The sequence below is a fragment of the Falco biarmicus genome, chromosome 4, assembly GCF_023638135.1.
Source record: "Falco biarmicus isolate bFalBia1 chromosome 4, bFalBia1.pri, whole genome shotgun sequence".
NCBI classification, from domain to species: domain Eukaryota; kingdom Metazoa; phylum Chordata; class Aves; order Falconiformes; family Falconidae; genus Falco; species Falco biarmicus.
The window spans coordinates 47,360,996-47,377,943 of record NC_079291.1 but is presented as its reverse complement, the minus strand read 5'-3'; the positions used below and the strand labels follow the sequence as shown (position 1 = coordinate 47,377,943).

At 37.8% G+C, this 16,948-nt stretch overlaps 1 protein-coding gene across 15 annotated transcripts in view; it reads left to right on the top strand.

The window, feature by feature from the left end:
• The window catches only part of PARD3 (par-3 family cell polarity regulator), a 459,181-nt gene that overhangs the window by 221,301 nt on the left and 220,932 nt on the right, over nucleotides 1-16,948 (top strand). For all 15 annotated transcript variants that reach the window (XM_056335022.1, XM_056335029.1, XM_056335028.1 and 12 more), the window contains 2 exons: nucleotides 12,612-12,703; nucleotides 16,721-16,804. In XM_056335022.1, coding sequence (XP_056190997.1) covers nucleotides 12,612-12,703; nucleotides 16,721-16,804 — 176 coding nt within the window. The remainder of the gene's footprint in view (nucleotides 1-12,611; nucleotides 12,704-16,720; nucleotides 16,805-16,948) is intronic.

Genomic DNA, 16,948 nt, shown 5'->3' with positions numbered 1-16,948 from the left:
CAGGGCCTGCTGCTCTGACTTGGGGCAAAAAAAGAAGGGAAAGAATCACAAATGGAAGTAAGGTCTCTGAGAAGAACTTTAAAAAAGTTAATTATACTGGGAAGCTGGTACTTCTTTTGGTGCAACGAATGGCACTAAATGAGTTATTTCCTGAAATGCTTTCCTTTTTGTAAAACTTGCAGTTAATTGCAGTGTCCTTCTGGAGTTGTGGTCCTAGCACTTGTTTCATGTCCTACGCTTTGTTCCTTGGTGCGTTTTAGATAAAGAGGTCTTTGGTGGTCCCTGGGTAGCTTAGTGAGGTGGTGGTGATGGTGCAGTTTGGCTATTGATCATGTTTCATCATGTCTCATATAAAAATGTTGTGTGACAACAAGCGGTATGCACATGCTGGTGCAGGCTTGGGACCAAACCGTTAAGGGAACTGGTGCTTTCCCCAGCCTCTCTCCAGCCACCAGCCTCCAGGGGTGATGGGACCTGCGGTGCTGTCTGCTGCCCTCAGCGGGGAATGACTTACTATCTGCAGTGTGATGAGTCTAGATGTTTTTTGATGTTTTCAGAAATTTGCTTAGAGCTATTTTATTTTTAAAGTGCCATTTTAGCTTCTGTCGTGTTTGGGTGAATTCAGGAGTACATGAGAGTATTTTATATTTTTCTGAATGTAAGGCTCTGTCTATCTCAGAGAGATCACCAAAAACTGAACACATTCAAGGCTGGAGATGAACCTCAAAAATATGGAAAGAAATCTTCTGTGCCTCAGTTTCCTCAAATAAAGAATTTGAAGAATAGCTTTTTGTCTTTTTCCTGAGGGTACAGTGAAGCTAAAGTCATTATTGCCCATGAAGCACTTTCGCCATCCTGTGCTGGAGGGCACTACAGAAGTACTGAGTACTATTTATTTTAGATTTGATTTAATGCTTTTGATTAAAAAATTAATAAAATTGTCATAGACCAGATTGTAACCCTGTAGGCACTTGGAATGGAGCATTCGTAAATGAAGCATTTACTGAGGAGTTTGAAATTGTTTTTCATGTTGACTTCAGCAAAACAAATTGAGCAGAGAACAATGAAAAATGCTATAGTATTATTTTCTGTTATTAAAATGGTGAATTTGTTTGGTGCCTAAGGTAAAAACCATGCTGTGCAAAAGACCAAAAAAGAAAATGCTATGGTGTAACAGGGAAACTCAATTGAAGCAATGTTAGTGGAGTTTCTCAATGAAGGATGAAGTGAAAAGCAAAAAGTGGCATGCAACTGTGCAAATTGGCAAAAAAGAAGTAAAATATAAACCTGCAAAATAACAAAATCTCATCAATCAAACTGCAGAGGAGCCAAAGAGCAGGCTTGGGTGCCTCTGGGGCGAGGCTGGGTGCCCTGCATTGCTGCTGTGGTGCTGGGGCTCCCTGGAGGATCTTCCTCCCCTGGGACTTGGGTCTGGGATCTTGCCTCGTTTTGTTCCTTTAGGGGAGGAAGGTGCCATACCTTAACTTAAAGCTATGCAAGCTAGGGAATCCTTAGGTCGGGCATGTTTGTCCATCTATGTGGTGTGTAACTTGAAAGACCTTTAAAACAGATACATAGGTATTTTTATTTCCAGCAGTAAGAATCTATATCATAGAAGTTATAAGTTGAAGCTATATGTTAGCAAATCCTAGGAAATGAGAACTGAAGATAAATCACTGTCTAAATGAAAGGAAAATCATGTATTTTTCTTTAAGCAAGATCATAAAATAAGATGTTTCCTAAATGAGTTGAAATTGGAAGTTTAAGGATACAGGCTAACTTTAAACTTCCACCAATGTATTGAGTTTTTACCTTATTGGAAAGCAGGTATTTTAATTAAATTTTTAAAAAGCCGAGTCTTCAATAAGCTTTCTGATGTCATCTCTGAACAGTCCTGAGGCATGCCAAGAAAAATATCCAGAATTGAATTTGCTACTAAGATGCCTGTGCGAGTAAAATGATGGTTTGTGTGATGGAGAACAGAGTGCTATACTTTTAGCTTGCTTCTAAATTGACTCTTACGTTCAGAGCTCAAGGGGATGGAACTGTTCTGTACTTGGTTGAGGCTAGTGAAATCCTCATGTGCTGATACAGATCTGCAAACCAAGCAACAAGGGACTATTTCAGATTAAAAAAGAAAAAAGAAATGAATAAGGATAAAAGAGCAATGAGACCTGTTTAAAAATTGCCTAATGACAAATTCAAGTTGCTAAATAAGAAATGCTTTTTGTATCTTAAAAAAAAAAAAAAAATCCTCAGAAGGCTGAAAATCACGGTCTTTGAAAAGGTAAGGAGAATAATAATATATTCAGGAGTGTTACAGGGAAAATGTGAAGTGATTTATACAGAATTTTCTCCCTTTCCTTTGTGTCGATATCAAGGGGAAACTATGTGACTCATCTATAATACATCTCTGCAGAAGTCTTTCAGATCTCTAAGCTTATAGGTGGAGGCACGTACATTTGGTTTTCTACAGGGGAAAAAAGTGTGTGTTCCAATTTCGTGTATCCATTGTCATTTCTTCAGCTTGTAAAAATCACGTTGGACTTAATGACTACTTTTTTTTTTTAATGTCTATTTACAGAATAAGCTAACTCGTCAGATTAAAGGAAAAAGTATTTAAAATTCTGTTGCTCTACATTAGTTACAAACAGGTGAACTCTGTGGATCTATTTATAGGAGAACTAATGGATGTGCCTAACTTGACCTACTTCAGACTGCTCAATGGAAAAAACAAACACTGTGGTTGCACCACTACCATGTATTTCATTTTTTTTCTTAAGAACAAAATAATGCCTTTGCTGTTACGGCCTTCTAAAAACATATGCATATTTAGAAACATTTATTTATTTATTTATTTATTTCTTGGATGCCATAGTAACACTTCAATTTAGAAATATATTGCGGGGTTTTTTTCCTTCCATAAACATCAACTTTTGCATCTAAAATGAATGTTATTTTTTTGTTCTTTGCTGGTCCTGAAATCCCAATTATGTACAACCTGTAACTGTGGAGTAGGAAGAACTCAAATTAGTAAAGAAAACTAGACTTCATTTTGTAAAATTCACTCTTGTTGTGAAATAATTCAAGTAAAGCATCTTCTACCAATGTAGAGGCAATTTTCTCTATATATGTAGGTATTTTATGAGTTAACCAGGGGTGATGCGTGGGGGTCATATATAGACTCACAGGTATGTATCAGTTAAGATGATGAAAGAGAAAATACATGGTATATGAAGTCATCAGGCAGAAGTGTGTTTGTTACATGGCAGGTGCACAGTCATGTTGGCTCACCATGTGGGGATGCCTCTAACTGAGGTAATTCCTGCATTATTTGAGGTAAATGATACAAGACCCTGCACAAAACCAGGCCTGGCCATTGGGTTAGGCTTTACAGGCAAGTTTGATTATATGTTGACCTATAATTGTAGCCTCATTTTGAACAAAGCTGATAACCATCTCCATTAAAAATATTTCCCATGACTCTGACATCAAAGTATGACTTTGAATCCATATGTAATATGAACCCAAATATTTAAGACTGGCAGATCTTGATGGTCTATATGTCAGTCTGTGAATCATATGATGAGTATAAAATTTCAGAGATTTGAAAATGGAAATAGTTAGCAGTTAAACCTTTGTTAAAACCTAATCCTTTTGTCTATGAAACAGGTGTCTTTTGTATCCTGTGGAAAAAGAAAGCAGAATAAAAACTGTGACTAGACAGTTGCACAAAATGAATCCATTTTATTTTTAGGGCAACAATCAATTTGAGTTAATTTGATGTGGTTGTACATGGGTCTATGAGATAAGTACTTCTATTTGTAATACAATGAACACATCTATAATTTGTTATTGATCAGATCTTCAGAAAGCTTTTTACATCTTTGGTTAATACTGAAAGTGTGGCAATCCATGCTTTACTTTTTTCAAATATTTAGCACATGAGGGGTTACTACTTTCCTGTTGCATCTAATCTTTTAGTTGACTTTCTATTGTTGTATTGCTTTTTAAAAACTCATTTTAATGGACTCCCCAACAGGTAGCATTGCTAGCGCTGGGACACCCTGTCCATGGTCATGCCAAACCTTTTCTGGTTATCCCTGTTAGCTGTGGTTGGTTGCTCTGTAAGCAAACTATTTCACAAATTCATTATGTGATGAAATATCTTCAGTTCTGTAATCCTTTAGATACTTTGCATCTAATAAAATGTTTGAAACATAGGCTATCGATTGCAAGTGTTACCAGATTATAAGAAAAGGAAGAGGTGAAGGTCATCAGGTATCTTTGAGCAAGAAAGAGGCCTTTTCTGGCTGAGACAGTACAGATCCATTTTAATATTACTGCTTTTTAAAATGTCATATCCAAGTGTTTTATCTTTATTTGTCTTTGCAAACATGGAGTATTATCCCCAACACTTTAATAGAGAAATACAATTTTAAGTGATTTTTGCCACTCTTGTATAGCAAGTTGGTGTAGGAATTAAGAAATAACCCAATGTTGTCTTCACCTTAAGTCTCTCTTTGATATAAGAAATAGATCATCAAGGTGTTACCAGATTCAATTTGGCAACAATTTACCTATTTGTCAATGAACAGAAATGTAGGGCACTGAATTATTATCATTATAATATTTTCTAATATGCTATGAGTATTATGGTGTTGCATAGTATTTGTGGACTTAGATCTGTTGCAAAATGGCTGACCATGAAATATTTGTTATATGTATAACACATATATATACATTTATATATATGTAGGTAAAGAAATAGTTGTTGCATTGTACTACAGTAACACTTGAGTCTTCTTTAAAATGTCCCTTAAATATGATCTGGTGGGAAACAGCTACATATTTTTGTTGTCCTTTTGATATTTGCCATCTGTAGAGGAACCTTGATGTATGAATTCGTTACGGTAGCTATCAGTTTACAGCATACCTCCTCCCTCTGTCTCCCACCTTGGACTGTCAGTAGTCGCAGAGAATTCACTGAAATGGTCTGGAGCGGGATGCCCTCAGCCTGGGGAAAACAAATGTAGTTTTCACTCAAACAGTGAATACAGTCTATGAAATATGATTACAGTACACACCGTGAAATGCTTGAGAGTCAGTGTTGCTTTAGCCATTACTGTGGTTTCCTTTCTCTGTCAGATCCCATTTTGTTCTGTTTCCCTTGTATGGGGTTGCTGAGTTGCTTAAGCGGTTGCAATTTCCCCCCACCCCTTCCCTTTTTTCCCCTCAATAGTCTTTCTCTGCTGATAGGCATAAACCATTTGGCTACATTAATTAACAAGCATGTTCGATCAACAACAAAAAAACTCTTTGAGTTTTAATGCATTTTATACTGTTTGTTGGGAAGCTACCACTGTAACGTCATGTCCAAGATTTTCTTTAAAGAAGCAGAACCAGCAAGGTGTCTCAAGATAAATCCACTAGGAAGAAAACCTTTTGTCTAACCTACTGAAACTCTTAAAAGGCTCTCATACTTTTCAGGGCTGTCTATGGTGCCTACTGGAAAAAAGAATTAACTGAAGCATCATCTAGCAAAAAGCTTTTTCAGTGGAAGCTCTGTTAAGTGGTCGAGCAGTATTTGTGTTGTGCTCTTGCCGTTAGCCTAGCTAGCTGGGCAGTAGAGGGATGTGCCACCAAATTGTTACGGGGGTATGTATGTGTGTGATTTCAGTAATATCACAGGTTATGGAAACCCAAAACATGCTACAAAATAATTGAGATACTATAAAGCTTGCTCAGTTTTTATTAGTATTAAAAGGTTTTTAATGTATGTTTTAAGAAGAGTCATTAGGCATGGAAAAATTGGTAGTTAGAGAAGACTGAAGTGTTGCATAGGTTTTTTCAAAGGTTGTATATTATATTCATTGGCTATCTGGTGTTTTTGGCTTTTTGGACAATAGGAAATCAAATACGTCTCTCTTTAAATCCGTAAAAATATTTCCTGTCAAGATGCTTCACAACAGAAATAGTGCCATCATGAAGCCAACCAGTCTTAAGGCTCAGTTTGATCAGTTTATTAAATGGGAAATAAGAGATGATTGCCTGTGATAGCAGGGGATGAATTTGATATTCATCAGAGACCTGGGAAATCCTTTCCATTCTGCATTTCTCTGTGTCTGTATCATATCTATTCACTGATTTGACTGAGCAAGGCAAATTTTATTTTAGGGTAGTGAGGCATATGGAAACTGTACGAATATTGCCATTTCCAATTGTGGGATGACCATACTGCACAAGGATGTGAATAAAATAGGCATGACTGAGATGTAAGGAGAGTATTAACACATATATATATAAAAAAAAGATTATTTTTTTTTGTGTGTTTTCTTTTTTTTTTGTTTAAGTAGATGATGATTTAATTTAGTGTAAGGCTTCTCTCTCTCTCTCCTCTCTCCCTGGATTACTGATAATAGCAGTGCATCTAGTATAGGACTGATGTGGATTACACAAAGCTCTCAGCTAATTATTTGTGCATATATATGCGTTCAAGAGGGAGAAACCACATTTTTTTTTTTATTCAATAACTTTTGTTTTTTCCCTGTGTGATCTTTGTAACTGCTCTTCAGATTTGATTGAAAATTGCCATTCTCTGGAGATTTGGCCAGTTAATCAAGAAGTGAGAACATTAGCACAAAAGCCTGATGCTGGTATATTTGTGCTAGTTAAGACACAGGAAAATGGGTCCCTTAGGAGCTGTTTCCTATCAAGTCTGATCATGCAGAGAGAGAACCTACTTTATGTTGCAAGGACCAAACAAACATTTATAAAAAACGGCTGCCAGGAGACTAATAGCAAATACGGTCTCTTCTTCCATAATCGTTACAGAGAAGTGCAAGAGAATAAAAGAGGAAGGATGAAGGGAAAGGTGTATTTTAACAGCATAAACATTATTTTTGTTGTGTCCCAGCTGGGGAAAAAAAATACTGCTGTGCAGTCTTTCAGGAGCTTGTCATTATTGAAATGTGTCCCTCTCTACAGCAAAATGTAAAGTACCTGTTGGACATTACATACTGTTTCTTTCTGTTTGGTATTTATAGTACTTTTGCTTGCTATGCTAAATTTTTTAAAAATATTAAATGTTAGGAAACAAAAAACCCCTTGAATTCTTCCTCCAAAACACAGAGGCTGTGTATTGACAGGCTTTTATTAGCAGAGGGGTAGATGTCTGATATATTTATCATATGTTGCTCACACTGGTAGCTCTGCCTGTTTACCACAATAGTTGCAATTACTTGCCACTCCAAGACCCTGCTTTCTGTTGCTAATGCTAGTAAAATTGCTGAAAGTGTTGTATAATGAGAACATTCACCCTGTGCAAAATACTTTGCTGCTATTACTCTGCAGACTAGTAAAGCTACAAACTAGGTTTAATTATGTTTTAAAAGATGTACAGCTCTTGCATACCCGTGTCAGCCTGTTTGTCTGCTGAGACTGGATCTCTTGTTCAGTTCACAACTTCAGAAGTCAGAAAAAAATTTGGTTTATGTACAATGCAAACAGATTTACTACAATTTACAGCTAAATTTCCCAGATTTTCCCTTTTCACTGAATATATTAAACCTTGGAGTGGTTAGGCGTGCTTTCCCAGGTGAGAGCTCTGCGGTGTGGCTGAGCCGTCTGTGATGCTGGCTTGTGCCAGCCATGGGATGGGGCTGGGTGCGGATGCCGAGCGCCGGAACCCGGCCTGTTCTGGCTTTCCGTAATCCCCTTTCTGGCACTCAGGTGGAGGATTAAGCTCTCTAAATGGAACGTAAGCTAACAGCAAAGTCAGGGCAGGAAGATGCAGGGAGGGGGAGCCTGTGGTTGGTGTTGGAGGTGCTGGTAGAGACACAAGAGGAATTACTTCAACACTGCAGGTTGCAGAGGTGAGCAAGAAAAGTATGCCGAAGGGAGACCAGTGGTGAAACTTTAGCATGGCTCCATGCACACATGTATGATGATAAACTTACAGCTTCCCTTTAATATTGATTTGGATTTACGCAGTGCACAAGATAGCTGCTCACAGTAAGTGACCAGTCAAATTTTTATTTTTCTTGTGTTGCTCAGTGCAGCAGACGTTGCTGTGGAGTGTTTGAGTAATTTGAAAGCAGAGTTACTCTCTTTCTTACAACCATTACCGTAAAATACCCAATCACGTTCTGAACAATAATGAAATAATTGTTATATCCCTCTGAACTGAAAAAAAACCACCACCCAAGCCAAAGACCAACTCCCATTTTTTTTCAGTTATTGGTAAAATGGAGATGTTACTATTGAATGTGAGAGATGGGATTAAGTGTTCAGAGAAGAGAGATTTATATGTAACCCTTAGATGCCCTCAGAGCCCATTTCCCATTTTGGCTGGCTGAAGTAGATTGTGATTGGCAGTTTCTCACACTAGGCACCTAGAAATAAAGACTGCAGAAATGAAACATGTAGGAATTTAAGTGACTGCACTAACTTTATTCAGACTGCCTGGCTGCCATTGAGTTTTCTGCAGGTAATTGTCAAAAGACAAAGGAATGTGAAGAAGTTCTGCTTATGATTTTGGTGAGTTTGTTAGAAGTATATTGAACAGCAGAGATGAGTGGAAAAGTACTTCTTCAAAGATGAAATAATGACTGGCAGTAATTCTAGGTTTATCAGAGTTAGGAGCTGACATTTTGGTAATAAGAGGTAAAATGTCCAGTAAGATAGGGAAGGCATGGCTGGGTTTGAGCTTTGGAAATGACACAAGGCAGTCTTCCTTCAGAAATAATCTGAGAAAATGTAATTGAAGGGACTTTTTGGGTTCATATATATATTGAATAATGTTCTGTTGGCAAGTGTACTGCTAATATTTCCTAACTCAAGGTTTTGTAATGCTAAGAGTTGTTAGGGAAATTTTCTTCAAAAGTACAAAACAAATTGACAACTTTTCAGATATATCATTAACGCAGGTGAACTGTGAAATGGACCTTTTTATAGGCGGAACTGCTAGCAGCAACAGTTCATTTTGAGCAGTTAATTTTTCAGTTTTTGAGTCATTAATTTTATTACAGAACATAGAACAATAATGATTTTTTAAGTTATTTTTAGAACAATGGCAATTTTTAATTTTTTTCCAAGAATCTGCCACTGTGTACCTGTGCACAAGCTTGACTCTTACAAGACACACAAATTTTGTACAGATCCATTTGAAAGTAAGAATAACTCTTTGAAATCCCTAATGCTCTTAAACTAACTAAAACAAATTTTGAGTTTTCTTTCTGATTGATACCATTGTTCAAAGTTGTCATTATACTGTTTAATCTCTGTATTAGTAGCCTCAATAAATGACAGGTGGCATGGATGCTTGATGGACGGTTACATCCATATCTGTTGGCACAGTGAGGCTCGAGTGAGAAGCCCTGGATATGTCATCTCAGCAAAAGGGAACTGGGGGAATGTTACTCTGAACACATCAGGATATGCAGAAGTTCATTGGAAGACGTGCTTTAAATTTTCCTCAGTGCTGTAAAACTGAAATGATCTTTTAATTACTCTGTTTCTATTTTGAACAAAAAAAAAAAATGGGTTTATACTGGCTGTACATTAAAAGTTGTATCTTTTGATATAGCAGGAATCGGTGTTTTTATGGAGAGAAAAGAAACTTAAAGTTTGGGAGTTTGCTCGAATTAGTTATTTCTGAGAAATATCTGCAATAATATCCATCTGGGTTCTCAGAAACTTTTGTGTTCTTCTAAATGTCCTTTTCCTCATTTTACCTCATGATAGCACATCCAGGTGGAATTCGCCTTTCAGAACAAAACTACTTTCCAAATAAAGAAATAATTACTTGATGCAGAGATTTTCACAGCTAGTTACTTAGTAAATCAGAATTTTAAGTCAAATCCCTCTGCGGGTCTCCAATTTTTCTCTCCATTCACTTCAATGTAAATCAAAACCTGTGTTATTTTGAGAAGAAAAGAGAGCCTGATTACTGTAATATTAAAGATTTTTAAAAGGATACATTATACATCTGTTGATTATGGAAGTAGTGCTTTCATTGGAGTTTTGATTCCTCCTCTAAGCACCTATTTACAGGCACATGCATGTTTTTGGTACAGATCTGTCTGCTGTCCGGGAAAAGGCAGAGGCGCGTGGGAGCTGCTGTTTCTTAATTGCTTGGATAACTGACAGTGGAGCCTGGTTCCAAAACTTGCTGTGTTTATAATTCTCAGTACAAACAGCATAAAAAGTAGATGTCATGGTGCCAGATAGCATCTGTTTTATATAGCTTTTGATATGCAGTTTCTGATGTGTTATATCCTAATCTGAAAAGATACGGAATAGGCAGGAGGCAGGTAAGTTGGCTGTTGCCTTCGTTCTGGGTTTGCTCATGGTCAGGCAGGGGGATGCTCCTTCCCTTGGCAGAATAAACCTCTGGACCACCAGGTGGGACAGAAAGAAAGAAAACAGGATGTGCAACTAGGGGAGAGGCTTAAGTATGAGCTGACTTTAGGAGGCTCTGGGAATGAGAGCAAAGATACTATTGGGGCTGGGAAGTGGTGGAAAGAAGGATTTCCACAAGGATTTAGCTCCAATCTTGCATGGTGACCTGTATCGCAGGAAGCCACCGAAAGCTGGTCTATCAGGAGTGGGTCCGAAGGACTGCTGCAAAGACCGAGTGAGGCAAGGGGAGTTCTGTTTACAGACTTAGTTTAAGCTCCTCAAGGGAAAAACATGTGGGGCTGACAGATGGTAAAGTATAGGACCCAAGTGGTACTAGATCGATTATGCTTATACCGTATGCATGTAGGTGTCTGCTAAAATGACATAGCATAAAGCCAGACGTTTACTTGTTAGCAGAGGCATATATACTAATAGGTAGGATGACATTTCAGTCTCTTCTTACATGTGTATATACTTACTGTATGTTTGCTTGAAAGGGTTACACATGGAAAATAGCCAAAAATACTGTATTAACAAAGTCATGTTCGTTTGTGATGACCTTTTATCGTAGCTGAGATTCAAAATTGTGTTCATCAGCAACTCTGATTTTAGACTTGCAGATAATAGCTTCAGGGCAATATAAATACTTACGTAGTTTTCTATAATCGCCAGCGTCCCTAACTTCAAAACGAGAAACCCATGGCAACAGTGATCTGCAAGATATGCTGTATGAAACAAGATGGAACGTTTCTTTTTAATGTGAAACAACTCCAAATGCTCTGACATTCCTATCTCTATGTTTTTGTGTGTAACTTTAGAATTGCCATGGAGATTTGAATATTTATTTATTTTTAAACTTTATGCAGTGGTACATATGGAACTTTAGCTGAAATCGATAAATATAGAAATGTATACACTAGCCTATGTGGTATTTATGAATTATGTGGATTATCTTTTATATTGGCTTTATAAGCAACTTTTACTATACGGAAAATATTTTATTTTGAGTTCTTGTTTACATTCATAACGTAGTTCTAGGCAGGTTCAAGATGCTGGTTAACCTTTGAAATGTAGTACTTGCCTAGTGCTTAACAGAGATAGATGACGAAGCAGTGCATATTAAAACCTCTCAAAACACAGGATCATCAATCTTCAAGTAGCTTGGCTTCACGCAGCGTGTTGTTATCCAGGATGCACAAGGCATATCTACAGCCCATGGAAGCCTGATGCATCCAGCCTCCTGCTTTTGCATATTCTCAGTGGAAATGTCAATTGGACATTTCCAACTGTCTCTGCCTGCCTTTAATGTCTCTTCAATAATTTGTCTGACTGTGTGTTAAACTCATAACTTATCACTTATTATTTACTGACCTGATGGCTCTGACTGTAGAATCTTAAGTCCCTGTTTGAAACTTATTCTTCACACTTTATAATATTTTCTGTTTGGCCACACAGGTAATTAAAAGTGTAAGCTTTAAATGAGTAGCATAGGTATAAGAATGTTTTAGATCTTTATGCTGGAAGTCCTTGAATTACCTTGATATAAATTTTAAAGTATAGCATTCACAACTTTGACATCAAAATTACACATTTGGTGAATAACGTATGTACTTTTTGAAAGTCAAATTAAAAATAAAATCAATTGGTTAGCATTAGAACCTCACGTAACTCTTTGATGTCAGCCTTTTCTGGCATGCTATTAATAAAGGCCTGTAATAAAATGTTTAAAGAGGTCCTGGTACTTTATGGAATTATACAAGCTGTATTTTCTTATACTGTTTTTAACTCTTTGCCAATGAGTCTCTTGAGCTGCCTGGTGTGTTCAGTTGAGTCCATAGTAACCTGGCCAGAGAGAGCTTGGCAGGTGTTTCCCCAATCACTGCTGACCATTAGCTGATTTGGTGCTTTTACCTGTCTACTTTTTAAAAAATGTTGGCTGTGATAGCTTCTGTAACATTGCTTTTGTAAGTGTAGTAAAATGATGATTGAAAACTATCAATATCATGGCAAAACCACATAAAGTGACACCCCCCCCCCCCAATTGACAACAGTTTCAGACAGCAACAGAAAATATTTTTTGTAGTTGTGGAAGCACACATTTTCACTACACGTGGTAACCCCAATAATCTGAAAATGGTAAGATGACATTATTAAAATGCGTTAACCTATCAAACCTAGGTTTCAATGATTTTTATTTTTTTAATATCTAGGATGAAGATCGAACAGAGGAGGACAATAGCAGAGTTGAGCCTGTTGGACATGCAGACACTGTTTTGGAGAATGCTACCAATTTTTCCCTGGAGTAAGTTACTGGCAGAATACATTGTTCTAAGGATGAGTCTTGAGGCTGAATATAGACTAGCAAAACCCTCAGAATAATATGAATGATGCTGCTCTTACAGTGGGGCAGTCTTTTTTTTTTTTTTTTTTTTAGGTCATATTTCATTTTGGTTTTAAACAATTTGCTTCATGGAGCTTTTTTAAAGCAGGTTTTAAACAGTTTAAAAAGCCTGTGTTAAAGATGAGCATTGGAAACTTGACATTTATAAGTGCTGATGCTACAGTACATTTTCTGCCTCAAAGAAGATGCTTATTTGATGGAACTCTGAAAACTTGACAGAAGGAATAGGGGTCAGCGCTAGCACAAATAGATCAACAGGCAAGAATTTCAAAAGGAAATATCTTAATTCCTGTCACCAGTTCACAGTCTACTGGGAAGATGTGCATGCAGGTCACATAAGTTATGTGATCAGAAGTCTTATTCTTTGTGAATGGATCAAAACTGATGTTGTTCAGGACTGGGAAGCTCTGCCTAATTTAAGAAAAAAATCAGTAGAGGATACTTTATTTTGTCATGAGATACAGCAAGCTTGACCTTTTGCATTTCATTGCAAAGAGCTGATCCATACTTCACTGTGGAATTAATGAGAAAATATCCCTTCTAGCCTTAAATTAAGCCTTTTAAATTGATTCAAGTTAAATTTTAAATAAAAGTAAATCTTCTGCTCCTATTATTTCTGAATTGAATTATGAATTAGTTGCAGAGGTTTAAACATTAAAGATCATGGTGGCATCTATTGGCAGTACATGCTGAATTTTACTCTGTTCCATTTAGAAAATCTGTAACATTATAAATTCCAAATGCTGTTTGCTAAATAGAGTTTGCAGAACTTCTGTCAAATTTAATGCTTCTTGGTGTTGCTTTTAAGTGACTTACTGACTTTTCATCATATACTACTTCATTCTTTTCTATTTTGATATCATACTACTTTGCATGTTTGTTTGAAGTAGTTGGCCCAAACTTCTGAGAAAATCGGGAAGGAAAATAGAAACACTCCTCGCTTAGGAAGGGTTCATTTCCTTTTGTTTTCCATTTTACTTTGTTTAATATTTGAATTTGGGACAGATTATTTTTTTAAGAAAAAGTATACTAAAAATGAATGCCTAGATCTTAAATATGTATTTTGGGAAAAAGAAAGGTTACTGACTGAAGCAGTAGAACAAGTTAAACAGTGTAGGCTGGATATGAAAACTGACCTTTTTTTAAAAAAAAATTATTTAAGCTATGTTTCCACTTACAACGATTCTGGGTGAATCACAGTGATTTTTATTTGTTCTCTTCCTCAGCCCTCAGTTTTCTTTAAGCTAATAGGAAAGTCAGAAAAAAAGTTGATCATAAGGAGCCACAGCTATACCAATAGCAAAAAATGTCTTTTGGAGGTGAAAGGTGTTGCTTGATTACCATGAGCTGCTTTGCACGCTAGTTTAATGAAAACTTAGCCTTAATGTACAGTGAGAATGAAATGAAGTTAGCCTATACGGGAACTGGGGCAGGGAACATTACCAAATGCTGTAATGCTGTCAGTCTTAAAACATTGGTCCAAGTCTGAAAAATAGCACGTTTTTGGCTGATCTCTCAGCTCTCCTGTTGTTGCAACGCTTTCTTGAGCTAATGTGGTGGTTTGACCTTGGCTGGATGCCAGGTGCCCACTAAGCCACTCCATCACTCCCCTCCTCAGCTGGACAGGGGAGAGAAAAATATAATGAAAGGCTCATGGGTCGAGATAAGGACAGGGAGAGATCACTCAGCAATTACTGTCACGGGCAAGAGAGACTCGACTTGGGGAAAATTAGTTTAATTTATTACCATTGGAATCAGAAAAAACACCTTCCCCCCACCCCTCCCTTCTTCTGAGGCTTAACTTAATTCCCAATTTCTCTGCTTCCTCCCCCCCGCCAGTGGCACAGGGAATGGGGAATGAGGTTGTGGTCAGTTCATCACACGTTGTCTCTGCTGCTCCTTCCTCCTCACACTCTGCCCCTGCTCCAGCGTGGGGTCCTTCCCATGAACTTCTCCAGCATGGGTCCTTCCCACAGGCTGCGGTTCTTCACACACTGCTCCAGCCTGGGTCCCTGCAGGGTCACAAGCCCCGCCAGCAGCCGTGCCCCAGCGTGGGCTTCTCTCTCCACAGGGCCACAGGTCCTGCCAGCAAACCTGCTCCAGCACAGGCTTCCCACGGTATCACAGCCTGCTCCGGGCATCCCCCTGCTCCAGCGTGGGGTCCTCCAGGGGCTGCAGGTGGGGATCTGCCTGGGCTGAGGGCACAGCTGCCTCACCGTGGGCTTCACCAGGGGCTGCGGGGGAACCTCTGCTCTGGTGGCTGGAGCCCCCCCGCCTCCTCCTGCACCGACCTGGGGGGCTGCAGGGCTGCTGCTCTCGCACAGTCTCACTCCTCTCTTCTGCTGCATTTTTTTTGTGCAGATTTCCATCCCCCTCCCCCCTTCTCCTTTCTTAAATACGTTATCCCAGAGGTGCTACCACCATCACTGATGGGCTTGGCCTTGGCCAGTGGCAGATCCCTCTCGGAGCTGGCTGGCATTGGCTCCACTGAACATGGGGGAAGCTTCTAGCAGCTTCTCACAGAAGTCATGCCTGTAGCCCCCCCACTACGAAAACAGTGGCAACAGGGATAGAGACCTTCCATTTATGTTGTTTAAAAAATCAAACACAAATTGAGGCATACAACAAATATAAAGGCTACATTAAAAATACATTTTAAAAAATTTAATGTGAAAGAAATATAGAAGAAAATGTATTGCAGTGTTTGTGCTGACTTCCTAACAATATGTGGTCTGGTTATTCTCAAATTCCAGATTAAGCACTTCAAGCTTTTGTGATAGGCCACCGTATGATCAAGAGCTTATTGAAGGAAGTAGAAAATCTTTTACTGCTATCACAGGGCATTGGTCTTGTTCTTTACTCCATTTCTAGATTACATTTGATTTGTATGCTGATGAGAAATAACCTTCTCAAAGATCTGTATGTATATGTAGTGCCAGGAAATATGGGAAAAGTATGTAATACTAGAGAGAGGCATAAGCCACAAATTTAAATTGTGGCTTTTGTTCAGATCTCTCACTTCCAAATTTACTGAGAGGTTTGGCCTTCATGTATTGTTTTCTCATCTGGGTATTTATAATTCTTTATGGTTTATGGGCTGTATTCCACCTTTCCAGATGTAGGCGTGTTTCAAACACATCAGTAGATGTGGTCCAAATCTATTTCTAGAAATTTTGCATGTCTCTTTCTGAACCTGTACTTTTCTCTTTCACTTTTTCCCCCTCTACAGCAAAAAGCATAATTGAAAACTATATGCATAGTTGCTTCTGAAGGAGGTCTGGTTGGTTTTGAATGTTACAGTTAAATCTTACTGTGGAAACTTCACCTAGTAAGGAAATACAGATCCAGCAATCTCCCAATAGAAGAAATGGATTTACAATAAAACAAATTGATTTGTTTTAAAACTAGAAGAATTTAACAAATTTAAAAATTGAACAATGCTTATTTTATTAAGGGGTAGTTACATGAAAGCTAATGTTAAAGCTGGTAAGGCTTAGAGTGGTCTCTCTCCAAGTTAAAAAAATAAAGCATATTAGTGCTTAATGATCAGTTTTTAGGCTTCTGAGGAAAAATTGTATTTCTGCTCAATGGTCCAAACAGTTAACTTTAAATTGAACTTTAGAGTAAGGAAGAAATAAAACAATGCATGCGATGATACTGCCTATTTTTTTGTAGCAAACTCAAGTTTAGGAAAAAATTATTTGATTTTTTTGTTTGTTTTATTAATTGAACTATTTTTTATGATTGATCTCCTTTCATGCCATCAGATTAATCTTCAGGTACGTAGCATTCAGCAATGCTTTCATCACCATGAATTGATTTCTGGAATAGTTTTGGTTTTCTGTGTATGTTTGTGTGGGGTTTTTTGGTTCCTTCACGGTACATGTTCATATTCCCTCATTCGTCATTGTCTCACAGTGATATGGTAAAGCTCGTAGAAGTCTCCAATGACGGCGGGCCTTTGGGAATCCATGTAGTGCCTTTCAGTGCCCGAGGCGGAAGGTAAAGTATCGTGTAGGATTTTAATTGAACTGTAACTTGCTGTGTTTTATCTTAGTTGTGTTAATGTTTGTACTACGTGCTTTTGCCTTCTGTAGAATATTGTATGTTTTTCAAAAGGCAGTCTCACTGATTAAGAAAGGAAGA